At 41.5% G+C, this 14,484-nt stretch overlaps 1 protein-coding gene across 3 annotated transcripts in view; it reads right to left on the bottom strand.

Moving 5' to 3' along the window:
- The window catches only part of inpp5f (inositol polyphosphate-5-phosphatase F), a 213,269-nt gene that overhangs the window by 42,746 nt on the left and 156,039 nt on the right, over nucleotides 1–14,484 (bottom strand). For all 3 annotated transcript variants that reach the window (XM_078564764.1, XM_078564765.1, XM_078564766.1), the window contains exons 7-9: nucleotides 11,704–11,899; nucleotides 4,793–4,972; nucleotides 248–315 (exon numbers count right to left, since the gene is read on the bottom strand). In XM_078564764.1, coding sequence (XP_078420890.1) covers nucleotides 248–315; nucleotides 4,793–4,972; nucleotides 11,704–11,899 — 444 coding nt within the window. The remainder of the gene's footprint in view (nucleotides 1–247; nucleotides 316–4,792; nucleotides 4,973–11,703; nucleotides 11,900–14,484) is intronic.

Raw genomic sequence — 14,484 nt, 5'->3', positions numbered from 1 at the left:
GCATAAAGATCAGAGCATACATTAAAAATTTCATATACCAAAACATACAAGTTAAAACAAAACCCACAGTCTAAAAATTGATGAGTTTGAATTGGATGGATCTGGGGATTGCTCAGTACACTACTGACCAGAAATCCTATGAGTTCCATCAAGACCATGGGGATGGGGCAGGGGGGAGAGTGTGAGTGTGAGAGAGTGTGTGTGTGTGTGTGTGTTTGTGTTTGTTCAAGAAAACCAAGAAGCTCACCTGTTTCTTATAGATTTTCAGCTGTTCCTCAAAGTGTGCTGCAAATTTGCTGGTCGTCTCCTTCTCAGCTGCACAAATCAAACCATCTTAATTACCAAAAAAGACAGACACTGGAACAGTCTATAGACATCTTCAGAGAACTGGAAAAAGTGAAAGGCACTACACCTTCCATCTGCAGGGAAGGGTAATTCAGCAAATTTTTTAAAATAATTTAAAACAACTTTTACAGCAACATTCCTGACAATTTCTTTACCTATGGTAGAAACATCTCATTTGGAAGTATAGCCCTGATCTTCCATTGTACAGCTGTGCTGCACCAATACACACCGCGTAGCAAATAGAAAGAATTCATTTCAAATATCTACTTGCTGGCATAGTGCCTACTTCTCAGATTGAACATAATGACACTACTCCATGTACTAATTGTTCCTCACACAGTGAGCCCTCAACCATGACTGGGCTGGAGTGGGGGTTTGGGAGTGGAAGCAGCACAGGTCAAATTCTTGGAGCAGACCACCTGACCCCTCAATCTCCGGAAATATTTAGACCTCAAGGGGAGGTGATGAAAAGCAGTTTGGTGTTGGAGTTATGGACAGGGTTACCTTTTTTTATTAAAAAAAAACAGTAAAATGGCTCAAAAACACATTGTTGTGCATTGACATAAACAGAATAGGTTTACAAACAAGCCCACATTAAGCAGGTTTACAATAGGACAGCAAATTAAGCAGCGTTCTGGTGCCAAGAACTATGACAACAAATTATGTGGAGCGAAACAAAAATTGCAAAGTAGACAAGAGTGACATTTTCTCAGTTGAAATCTCTGCTCCCTCCAAGGTTTGTGCATCCAGTCTGTCAGCAAGTGAGATTTTAATAATCGCCTGTGGGGAGTTTTGTCAGTGCTCACTTAGGAGCTGTTCAACGGGGCATTTCACCAACTGACAGCTCCGTCTGTCCTGACTCTCTACATCTTCGGCCAGCTGCTCCTACAAAATGAGGTAAGCAATGGAGTCAGAGGCCTGTGCTCAGCACCTCTTGGGTATAAGCAGCAGCTATTAAAGAGAGGACGAGCCTTTTGTTACTGCTCCCCCACAAGCTATCATAATTTGTTCAGAACATAAAACTGATGAATGCTTTCTTTCAAGCAGCTCAAATCGGAAACTCTGCAAAAGGCTTTCACCTTTTGTGTCTACCGGCTCAGCCATCAAAACAATATTTGCTAAAAAATTTTTAAGCACTTCTTGAAACTTTACCTTTTATTACAGAACTATGACAGAATTCAAAGCTACAGAACCTCACAATACATTAACAGCTGCTGCAGTTTGACGGTTTTAGAATTTTTAAGGGTAACCAGTGGCCCATCTCATTTACACATGCTGAGCTTTTCATTCAATTGTCAATATTTGACTCCGGAGTCTCACAATTCTGGAGAAGTTTCCCATGAGCAATGGGTAGTACCAAAATCCATATGGCACCAATGATGTTTAATCAGCTACTGTAGAATTGCCAAGTTGAAGAGAACACTTGCTTTAGGGTATTTGGCCAGCCAGCCAGACATACCAAACCAAGCAGCAGTGTACACAGTTTGGCAGAAGACACCAGCAAAACAAGTCAAAAGAGCTGCAAAAATATTCACAAACTCTGTACTTGTGCAGGAGTGCTTTCAGGAAATGTCAGGGAAGGCATGAGAGAGATGGTGGCAGTGCACATTATTGCTCGAAAGTTTTTCCAAGGTTATTCAGCTAGCTTTAGAGGTCCTAACAGACATTGTAAATAGAGGGAACAGCAGCACATGTAAGGTGTATTAGTCTGAGGGAAGTCTTCAATAAAAGGTAGCACGTAGAAGATAAATGGTCAAGGGGTATGTAATACGAGTGCAAGATGGGCAAACTGGATTAAAAATTGATTATAAAAGGAAAACAGACAGGAGGATTTAAGGGTAGTTTTTCAAAAGAGGTTAGCTATGAGTAATGGTGTCAGAAGACCAAAGGACACTACAAAGAGATTGCTGATAACATGGGCAAAGAAGTTAAAAGTTGCAGACGGTGTCAGTAACTATAAAGTGATATGTTTTGATTAAAAGAAAACTAATTATACTCGAGTGCAAGTAGGCTCAATGCTGTAGAAAAGCAGAGGGATTTGGAGGCTAAAGGTGACAGGATATTAAAGGTGGCATCTCAGGTTGATGAAGCTGTCAAGAAAACGCTAATAGAATTCTATATTTTATCATGAGGTATAAAATGTAAAAAATCAAGAGACAATAAGAGTACAACATGCAATATTATCAACCACACTATAGAAAGGATCTTGAGGCTTTAGAGAGGGTACAACACAGATTCACTAGGATGCATCCTGAAACGAGGGAATACAAGTACAATAAGCAGACTTGGAAAACTGGGTTTTCTTCATTAGGTAAAAAGAGATTATGAGGAGATATAATAGGATGGGACAGGGTAAATGGAGATAGACTGATTAATAGTGGAGGAGCAAAAAAATTAAGGGTCCTAGATACAAAATGAAATGTACAAGGTTTAGGACAGAGGTGGTGTAAATAAATTTCAGATTTAATTGCTGAGGCAAAACTATGTCCGTATTCAAGATTAAACAAGCCGTGGCTCAGTTAGTAGCACTCTTGCCTCCAAATCAGAAAGTTCCGTGCACATAAAAGATCCCATGGCACTATTCTGAAGAGCCGGGGAGTTGTATCCAATGCCCTGGTCAATATTTATCCCTCAATCAACATTACTTTTAAAAAATTATCTACTTGCTATCATTAACACTGTTAGTGGGAGCTTGCGCAAATTTGGCTGCCATATTTTCTACATTATAACAGACTAAATAACTTCATTGGCTGTAAAGCACTTAAGACATCCAGTGGTTGTAAACAGCGCTACAAGTCTTATTTTCCTAATTCGATAGGTGGAAGGAGAAAAAAAGTAGTTGGTGGAACATGGGAACAGGTTGGGTAAATTTAATTAGAACTACTTACTTGCATAAAAGGTTATAAATGGTGGCACAGATTGGTGGAGCCAAATGGCCTATCCCATGTTGTCCTTAAGAACATACAAAATAGGAGAAGTAGGCCATTCAGCCCCTCGAGCCTGCTCTGCCATTCAATAAGGTCATGGCTGATCTGTTTGTGTTGTGAATTCCACATTCCCATCTACACCCAATAACCTTCGATTTCCTTGCCAAACAAGAATTTAGCTCTGCCTTAAAAATATTCAATGACCCCGCCTCCACCACCTTCTGAGGCAGAGAGTTCAAAGTCATACAACCCTCAAAAAATTTCTCCTCATCTGTCCTATAAGGGCTACACCTAATTTTAAAACAGTGCTCCCTCGTCCATGTCCACCTTGTCAAGGCCATTCAGGATCTTTTTACACTTTAATCAAGTCACCCCTCACTCTTCTAAACTCCAGCTAAAATAAGCCCAATCTGTCCAACCTTTCCTAATAAGACAAGCCGCTCATTAAGGTATCAATCTAGTAAACCCCCTCTGAAGTGCCTCTAATGCATTTACATTCTTCCTTAGATAAGGAGACCAAAACTGCACAAGAGATGTGGTCTCACATCTTGAAGCATAACATTCTTACTTTTATGTTCAAGTCCTCTCGTGATAATGGATAGCATTCCATTAGCCTTAATTACTTGCTGTACCTGCATACTAACTTTTTGCGATTCATGCACTAGAACACCTCTGTGCCTCAGAATTCTGCAGTCATTCTCCATTTAAGTAATATTCTGCTTTTTTATTCTTCCTGCCAAAGTGAACAACTTCACATTTTCCCACATTATACTCCACCTGCCAGGTTTTTGCCCACTCATCAACCTCTCTATATCAGTCTGCAACCTCAAGTCCTCTTCACAACACACTTTCCTACCTTTCTATGTGCTATAGCACATTCAATCTTCTGTCACTGGTAGTCAATTGGAAGGTGCAATTTCAGAAACCGTATTACCTTACCTTATTCCACACTGTCTGGTATTCATTACAAGGCATTAAAACTATGATAAACACTGCAAACCCAGGTAAATTTGATTAACACTAGTCTGGTGAAAGTAAGGTGGCTGGTAATGGTGTCTGATTCCCATCTAAAAATGAGCTAAGGGATACAGAAGCTAACAAACCCAATTGTACAAACTGAAATAAGCACAAATGAAACTGGATGCTAATAAAATGATAGATACATTTGGTTTTTCCATATGTTGTAGTTCAGCAAGTGGAATCCATCCAATACAATTATCCCTCATATATAAAGGGAACGATATGGGAATCATGTTAATCATTCTACGATCCAGTTTACAAAATAAATTGATTCCTTCAGCAACTGTGGCACTGCTCTGTTAAACAGTTCCAATTTGCTGGACTCTAAAGACGTCAAGGGATACGGGGAGTGTGCAGGAGTATGGCGTTGAGATGGAGGATCAGCCACGCTCATATTGAATGGTGCAGCAGGCTCAAAGGGCCGAATGACCCACTCCTCCTCCTATTTTTTATGTTTCTATGCTATCACTTGAAGTGCAGAGATCCACATTTTCACTTACGTTTGTCCAACCGTGGCCGAGGATTATACCGATAGCCAATCTGACTCCAAAACACCGGTACGGATCCACGCGCAAGAACAAACGAGAGCGTGTGGCTGTGGACGTGGATTAACTGCTCGGTCTCGACGTAATTCGCCACATTCCCATTTTCATCCACACCACGGCGCTTGTAACGCATACCTGCAGGGATTCAAAGAAGACTCATGATAGGAGTTGGCTGAGCTTTATTCATAACCCACAAGCACATGAATTCCAGTAGGTGTTCTATGCTGACCTGTGTCATATCATAGCCACAAGTGCCTAGAAAAAAAAGAGTTAAAGTTCGGCAATTAAACTTGCAATTATTACAATGCAGCCATTTTTCTCCAAGGATATTGGTATAAACAACTGGGAATCAATATCTATCCTGATTACCACTGCCACACTAAATTAAGCTCCTATCTCTCTGATGTGCATAATACTGACACTACAGTACCTCAAGCAATGTCAGTGAGTAATTCATACTTTGACATCTGAACCCCCTTGATGAGATTAATCTTTTGTAAAGTGAATTGTTGTCCTGCATCCAATGTTCTACCAACAATCCTTTTGAACCAAAGCGCTCAATTCAGAATCACACCCAAAATCTCTTAGCTGATGTCATTATTCCTTTATATTAAAGAAAAATCTCCAATTACAATGTTCAATGTTAAGTAACCTAGAGAAAAATTGGCTCTGAATTGGAGAGATCAACACAGTGCAAATGTTGGGCTTCATACTGGTTCTAATTTACATTAATGAGCTGAAACCAGTCAGATTCACAAAAATGAGGAAGGTTATGCCTGCCAACCTCTGGGGTGGGAATGAATCCAAGAGCTTCTAACTCGGGTGCAAGGGTCCCACTGAACCAGGATAGCATTTCAAGAGAAAACTGGATAAGTACAGGATAGGAAAGGAATAATGATGATCTTGCTGCTAAGTTGGGTTCAAGTGATGACTAAGCAGCAGTAATAGCCGTAAGGCACAGAGCTCCAGGAACACCGAACTTCATGGTTAGAGTGCCTGATCCAGGAGTGCCATCATCTGAGATTCATAGAGAGGAGCCGCACAGGCAGATGTCTAAACCCAGAAGTAGCGGTGCTAAACATGCCGTTAGATAAAATGCAATTTGCCCTCACAAACAGCAGATTTAGCTTCTCTTCCTTCTTTGGGCACAGGGGGCATAGCTTCAAATGTGAAATTCCTGCAAACATTGCCTCGTTGCAATTTCAGACCTTCCAATACCCTAATTTCAGCACAATCACCTGGCTGATGAAAGCTCACCATCAATATTTAGTTTATCTGTATAACTCGTTTCAAACAGAATGCATGAGGCTGTGATGGTTTTGATGGGGGATGGGGGTGCTAGAACTGAAATAAAACCTCTGACTGGCAGCCAATTTGCCTGTAACTCAAGCCTTCATCACATGGCTGTGCTTCCTTTGCCACAAACAATACTCTTCAAGAATGACAAATTTTAGGATGAATGCACAGGAAGCTGCATTTGAGACTGTTGAACAAAAATTCAAATGAAGTGCCCTCAGATGAACTAATTGTAATTTATTCTGTGCTTTGATTTAAATTCCATGCATTTCAAATCACATTAAAACACCAAAGAATAACCCTATTACATTCATCCCAAACCATCAGCACTTACCGCTGAAAAGAAAGTGGAAGCTATTGTTAAGGCTATTAAGTCTATTAACGCCAGGCAGCTACAAAGTGCCCCATCGCAACATAAGGAGCCGATCCTCAAACTTTGGTTGAACTTCATGATAACACTGTATGTGGCCAAAGATAGAAATGTCAGAGTGGGAGCAAGATGAGAAAACTGAAGTGGCAAGTAACAAAGAGTTTGTAGTCCCAAAAGGCTGAATTTTCTGTTTTCACAGGTGCATGTTTCAAAATTGGCTGCTGTTTTCTTCAATGACAGTGACAACACGTGGACTAGCTGATAAGTCCAATGCACAGCCTGTAGATGCTGCCAAATGTGGGGCAGGTGGCGCTTGAAGAGTAGATGGGCTGTTTGGAGGTTTGTGCCTAAGGATGTGCTAAATCACAAGTGAGAGTTCTTTCTTCTCCATCTGTTTTTTTGAATAAAAATCTTTCATGGGATATGGGCGTTGCTAGCAAGGCCAGTATGCATTGCCCACCCCGAATTGCCCTCGAGATGGCGTTGGTGAACTGACTTCTTGAAACGCTGCAGTCGTTCTGGTGTAGGTGCACCCACAGTGCTATCCCACTCCCAGCGGGAGTTTTAGAAAGAATAAAGACAGCCTTGCATTTGTATAGCACTTTTCAAGGCCACCAGACATCTCAAAACCGTTTTACAGCCAAATGAAGCACTTTTTTTGGGAAGTGTAGTCACTGTTGTAATGTTGGAAACATGGCAGTTACTTAGTGCACAGTAAGTTCCCACAAACAGCAATGTGATAATGACCAGACATTTCAGTTTTTCTGCTGTTAATTGAGGCATAAATATTGGTCAGGACTCAAGGGACAATTCCCCTGCTCTTCTTCAAAGCAGTGCATGGGATCTCTTCCATCCACCCGAGCAAGCTGTTAGGGCCTCCATTTAATCTCTTACTCAAAAGGCAGAACTCCGGTAGTGCAGTGCTCCCTCAGTACTGCACTGGAGTGTTAAGGTGAAAAAATGCCTAGCACAGGCCTTTAAGCACAATGTTTTAAAATTGTATCTGCTATACATTTTCACTCCTCCCCAAAAATACTGATGCTGTCATACCAGAAACCAAGTGAAATTCACTGTATAAAGTACTTTGAGAATATGACATTGAGGGACTACATAAATAGAAGTCTAAAGTGACAAATATTCATGCAGCACTATTCCCAGCATATAAACAGGAACGAATTGTCTTCTTACAAAAAAAGCTCAATTCCAACCAGTCATGAAAAGATATAAAATTATAAAAGCAAGATCCTGTGGATGCTGGAAATCTGGAATAAAAACAAACACTGGAAAATATTCTGCAGGTCTTTATGGTATTATCTGTGCAGAGAGAAACAGAGTTCATATAACATGTTAATGACTAGAATCCAGATGAAATTCATGGACCTAAAGCATTAACACACTTTCCACAGATGCTGCCTGACCTGCGAGCTCTGAAGATTAGTTGAATCAAAGCCAAAGAAATGTAGAAATTTACAGTTAAACAGGAGGCCTCTTGGCCTATCATACCCATACTATTTGGTAGCGTAAGCCAGAACTGATTCCACCATGCTGCTCCCTTCCCTTAGCCTCATCTCTTGATCTATCTTCAGCTTCTGTTGCCATGGGATGTTCCGTTTATTAGGATTTTATATTCCCAGCATCAATGCAGCGACATTGGAGGTAAAGTACATGAAAGCAAGTGGTGTCCACTGCAGCTCCAAACAATATGATTGCTGACAGGCCAAGTGGCTGAAGCTCCTCCACAGACTAATGAGTTTGATATAATTGCTGTTGCAGACAGTTCCCAGAAACAAAAACTGCATAATTGCACACTATAAATGTATTTCAGGTCTCTCGGAGCTACATGCCATGAGTCAGTGACAGTAAACACTACATTCCCAGTCTATAGTGACAGCGACATGGACCCATCAAAACGTAAATCTAGAAATCTGCCATAAGGTCCAAGACCCCATTCCCTGGAAACAGAGCGCCCATCCTAAATCTGTGGAAACTATTGTCGACATGGTCATTATGCAAAGTCCAACCTTCAGTAAAGATTCATGTGCTAAAGTAAACAACACACTACTCGATTCAGAGTGCTTCATTGGAAGTTATTTCAGATTTCAAGCATCAGCGATTGTTTGCTGTTATCAGTTGTTGGCTCCCATTGAGCAAGTTTTAAGGAGCTATTGGCTTCAAGACAGCTGCCTGGATACTTTTTTATTTTGAAGTACACTTTTTGAATTGGGACATTCTAACCATCTTCCTAGGGTCTGGAGAAAGTTTGTTCCATCAGCAAGAGCAGTGCTTTTGGGTACTGACAATACCACTTCACATACGTGTAGAGATTCACTCTGCAGCCACATGTTACCTGTACTGGGCATGACAGCAGCATGTCATAATGAACTTTTGAGTCAATACTTTTAAAAATCGGACACAAACAAGCTGTTAAGATGGCTGCCCCAATCATGTGACTTTGGCAAATGGACTACAGACGCTATGAAGTCTCTGGCAAATACTTAATTAAACATGGGCACAGGGCAGGGTACCTTACAGCCATTTGTGGAATTCATATATCTCATTGTTTAAGGATGGGCAAAGACCTAAAGATTACGGAGTTCTTTAGCTGCCTGTCTCCGCATTTCATATTGGACAAAAAAAGATTGAAACTAAATGGCCACTATCAACTTCTCATTGTGCCATGGCTTCCTCCATCCAAACTAGACTAGGTGGGGCTGAAATGTTAACCCAGCAGTCATGTGATCGAAGCTGGTTTCAAGGACTGCACCTTATGACCCCACAACCCAGATCCTTCAGAACCATTCACTGTCAACCAGTCTGAGAACCAGACTCAAACTAGCTGCAAGTCATCAAGCAGCCAAAGCACTTGACCTGCTATAGTTTCAAAGTTCACCTGACAACCAACCTCTTCAAAAACCTCACAACCTACCGCAAACTTTCGCTTTACAAAACACTCACTTCAACCGTAAATCATCTAATCCATTCAAGAAACCACAAGTCTGCCACGTGGAGAGACTGGCAATCGTAAATCAGACCAAATTAATGGTAATCCATAAAAGTACGCAATCTTTACCTGTATTCAATATTTGTGCGTGCGAGACCGAGCGTGAGAAGTTGTGCCGATTTAGGGCACGCGTGTGGGAATAACTGACCGATGTTTTGAACTCAAACTTGCTGCTGAATTATTTAATTGGATTACACACTTCTTTCCATAAAAAACACTTCTTTCCATTAAAAAAAACCAAACTGATGAGAGACAGTAAGACAGCAAATACATTGTCTGTGACACTACTGAATACATGCTCACTGGCCAAGATGTCATGGCCCATCTCTGCATGTGCATTTTTATTGCGCGGTTAATTTTTTTTTGAGGTGTGGGTGCAGCTCCGAAAAGACAAATGATCCTTCGTACTCATCAATTTACACAACTCAGTATCACTGAGCTTTAAAACAGACTACAAAACTGACTCACATCCCAAAGGCTTAACTAAGAAAAAGACAAAAATAGTTAAACTAATGGCCTTTTCACCTTGATGGCCTGCTGTTCACTCCCATCAAATTAGGATCCTGCAGCTGATGGCATTACAAAATTTAAGTGATCTGACTCCAGCAAATTAACATGCGGGGATTCTGCGATCTCAGATTACTACCTTCTCTGGCCCAAACTGGCTCAATGCATTAGGATGATTGCATCATAGAGTGAAACAGGATGCAGGCCGAATTACAGCTGATTGAGTAGCAATTTAATGGCCTACAGCACACAGTGAGAGAACATGCCGCAGTACGTCAGAGTGGGGATCTTCGCTGCTGATTGCACAATGTTCAGTACCATTCAAGATTCTTCAGATAATGAAGCAATCCATGTCTGGATTCAGCAAGGCCTGGACAACATTCAGGATTAGACTGATAAGTAGCAAGTAACATTCGCGCCACACAAGTGCTGGGCAATGATCATCTCCAGCAAGAGAGAGTCTAACCATCGCCCCTTGACATTCAATGGCATTACCATTACTGAATCCCCTATCAGCATCCTGGGGTGTACTAGCCAAATAAATACTGTGACTACAAGAGGTGAGAAACTGGGAATTCTGCAGCAAGTAAGACCACCTGACTCCACCACCAATGCAGTACCAGCAGTGTGTACCATCCATAAAATGCATTGCAGCAACTCACCAAGGCTCCTTCAACAGCACCTTCCAAACCTGCCACCTCTACCACCTGGAAGGACAAGGGCAGAAGATGCATGGGAACACCACTATCTGCAAGTTCCCCTCCGAGTCATACGTCATCCTGACTTGGAGCTATATCACCATTCCTTCCCTGTTACTGGATCCAAATCCTGGAATTCCCTCCCTAACAGGGTGTACCAATACCACATGGACTTCAGTGGTTCAGGAAGGCAGCTCACCACCACCTCAAGGGCAGTTAGGTTGGGCAATAAATGCAGGCCTAGCCAGCAAATTTCACACCATTCAACTAATAAAAAAACAAACTCTATGCACAGAAGAAGAGTCCAAACAAACAACCTGCATTTATATGCATCTTGGACACAGTAAGATATTCCATGGCACTTCAAAGTCATTTTCAAATGAAATAAAACACTGAGCCACAGTGACATAAGACAGATAATTCTATTCAAATAGGTAGGTTTTAAAGGAGTAACTTTTAGGAGAACAGGTCTGTTACTACAAAAAGGATTCAGAGTATGGAGACAAATAGCCTTCTAAATAATGAGAAACCTGTGCATTGAGATTGTCCTGGCATCACTCTCCAGATTATAAAAGTCACAAGGGGAAAGAACTCCTCAGAAGGGAGCTGAACCTTGCCTTTCACTACAAATCCAACGTGCCTGCATTTTGGTAATCCCAAATTTAAAATGTGCCCAGGTCAGACTAGGCTGAGTAAGAAGACAGTTAATTACAATGAATGAATAATTGCTCTGGGTACCAAATGACAGTAAAACGTGCATCAAGCACCTTGTGCCTCATTAGTTTTGCTGAAGCAGGTCTGAGTGGAAACACGAAGGCGTTAAGCCTTTTGATTAAGTCTCAGAGATACAAGAACAGGTAGAACAGTAATGAGTCTCTGAAGACTTCCTTCAAAATAAATAGAAGGGAACACGAGATGGTTATAAATTGAGCACGTGAACATCTTATTGCTCTTCACTGTGCCGGGGTGTGTGACTGCAGTTGTGTTTCAGTACCTGCTCTGTGCCGACTCCGCCTTGAAATAATTGCCACCAAAAATCTTGGGTGGACATCATCCACACACTGCTCCTGTGATGGGGTTTCTGGGCTGCTCTTCTCATCATCTGAGGATTCATTATAATTGACAACCAGCTCTTCAATCTGCACAAACCCTTGGATTATTGGAACAATCCAGAAATCTGCATTGGGATCCTGTGAGAGAAGAATATTTCACATTTAATCTGATGAAGGCTGCAGAACTATTTCCAATTACCTGTAAATAATTTAAATCCATCGCCTTTTGGCAGACACAGAATTGGCCGCAGAACTCTCCTCAGCTGCCATCACTGCCGCTCCTCGTTGAAAGGTACAGTCCAGAATGCAACTGGACAAATGTTGCAGCTCTGCCGGGCAAGGTATCTCATCACTATCGAGATGCTTCAATATGGTGACCCGATTATACTCAGCTCGATGGCAACACGAACCCAGCACCCATCTCCAGACAAAGTCAAGAAAAACTGTTCACTTCATATTGGTGCAAGATGCATATAAGAGATAGTTGACAGACATCATGCCACATTCCTGCACAAATCCATTGGGAAATACTATTTTAATGCACTTGAATAATACATGAAGCTGATTAAAATACTCTTTCAGAGTGTAACTACTGGCAAGGGGCTCTGAACATAGACGTGGATGAGGATGCAAGACAGGCACAATAAATTTTGTTGCCTGCTTCACGCTCTGCCAGAGCTTCCATTCTATTGGTTAACAGAACAAAATAATAACCGGGCAAAGAATATAATTGGCCAACCAATGCGATATTACCCATTTTACATCCATGTCTGTTTTCTCCCCCATGATGCTGCTGGCACAGTGGTTTCAGTGCTGTGCCACAGATGGAGCGTGAGATTTCATTCACTCATCAAGACCAGTTCTGAAAGCAGTAAGTCTACTCTCCACAAGCCCCAACTCCATTACAGAAGCTCAGAAAAAGCAGAGAAGCAACTTCCAAGTGTTCCGCTGTAATTAACAAATGCAGGCTCAGCTTGCAACATAATGTTCCCTCATCTTTGAATCACAAAAATTTACAGCACAGAAGGCGGCCATTTGGCCCATTGTATCTATGTCAGCCAAAAGAGCTATACAACTTAACTACAGGATATGCATTTGTGGTGCCGTAACCAAGTACTTCTTAAAATGCAATGAAGGTTCTGCCTTAACCACAAACTCCAGATCCCCATCACCCTCTGGTGAAAAAATTTCTCAACTCTCCTCTAATCCTGCCAATTAAATCTATGCCCTCTAGTTATTATCCTCTGTTAATGGAAGTGAATCCTTTCAATCCACTGTATCCAGACCCTGCATTCTTTTATACATCTCAATTAAATCTTCCCTCACTGTTCCAAGGAGACAACCCCTGCCTATGCAATTTCCCCAGTCCTGGCAATATCCTCATAAGTCTCCTCTGTACCCACTCTACTGGGATCACATTCTTCCTGTATGCAGTGGCCAAAACTGTACACAGTACTCTAGCTGTGGCCTAATGAAAGTTTTATACAGTTCTAGCATAACCTCAATGCCCTTATTCTATAGTTCAGCTAATAAAGTATCACTTATGCCTTCATTATCATCATTTCTACCTGTCCTGCTACCTTTAGGGAGCACTGAACATATACTCCATGAATTCCCTTCTCTTATTTGCCCTTTCTACACATTACTTCAAACTACCCCGAGTTGAATTCCATTTGACATTTTAATGCCCATCTGACCAGTCCCATTGATATCTTCCTGCACACCCGTGCCCCCCGCCCAATCAACAGTAAGGGAACAAAGAGCCCTGCAGGAACCCCACTGGAAACAGCCTTCTAAGTCACAAAGACACCCATTGACTATTAAATCAGTGTCTGGCTGAATGACAATTAACACTGCCCCACAGAATTCTTGCCAATAATTTGCCATCACTAAGGTTGGGTTGACTGGCCCACAATTATTTAGTCTACCCCTTTCTGCCTTTTTAAAAGAACATTAGCAGTCCTCCAGCACCAACAAGAGAGGGTTGAAAAATGACAGTCAGGACCTCCACTAATTCCTCCCTTGCTTTTCTTAGCAGCCTGGGATACGTTTATCCAGGCCTAGCCATTTATTTGCTTTCAAACCACTTAATATTGCCTCTGTTACATCCAATATTTCACACTTCTCCTAAACTACAATGTCTGCACCATCCCCCTCTTTTGTTAAGGCAAAAACATTCCAGTGCTGGTCATAATTCCATTCAGGTGGTTGAGGCGGGGTGGGGGGCGTTATGTGCATGGGAGAAGAGAAGAGGTGGGGAGGTGCACCTGGGAACATCCAAAAATGATAGCAGCCAGGTGGATGAGGTGAGGAACCGATAAAAACAGCAACAGGGAGACGACAATGGATACTACTTGGATAAAAAGTTATGCAACAAACAGCAGCCTGAAAATTGCCTGTAATAATTACCATATAACATTGACTTGACATTATTCTGTAGTCTCAGACACAAGAACCGTATTCAAGCCCAGAAAAGGCCTAAACACAGAACAAACTATGACCCATTTCAGCTCAATTGGTTAATATGTTTTGAAGCTATGAAAAGGTTTTTCTTGTCACAGCCGCAGAAATGATTTTTATGACCTCTAACATTGAATGAAGTGTTATGAAACAATTCAACTAGGTGCCCTATTGAGCTAAAAGAGCAATCCATCATAGGCTAAATAATTAAGAGAGTCAAGCTAAGATAAATACAATTTTCCTTAGATGTCTGCCTACCTGCC

The sequence above is a fragment of the Cetorhinus maximus genome, chromosome 20 (assembly GCF_964194155.1).
Source record: "Cetorhinus maximus chromosome 20, sCetMax3.hap1.1, whole genome shotgun sequence".
NCBI lineage: Eukaryota > Metazoa > Chordata > Chondrichthyes > Lamniformes > Cetorhinidae > Cetorhinus > Cetorhinus maximus.
This window is presented reverse-complemented; position numbering and strand designations above follow the sequence as displayed.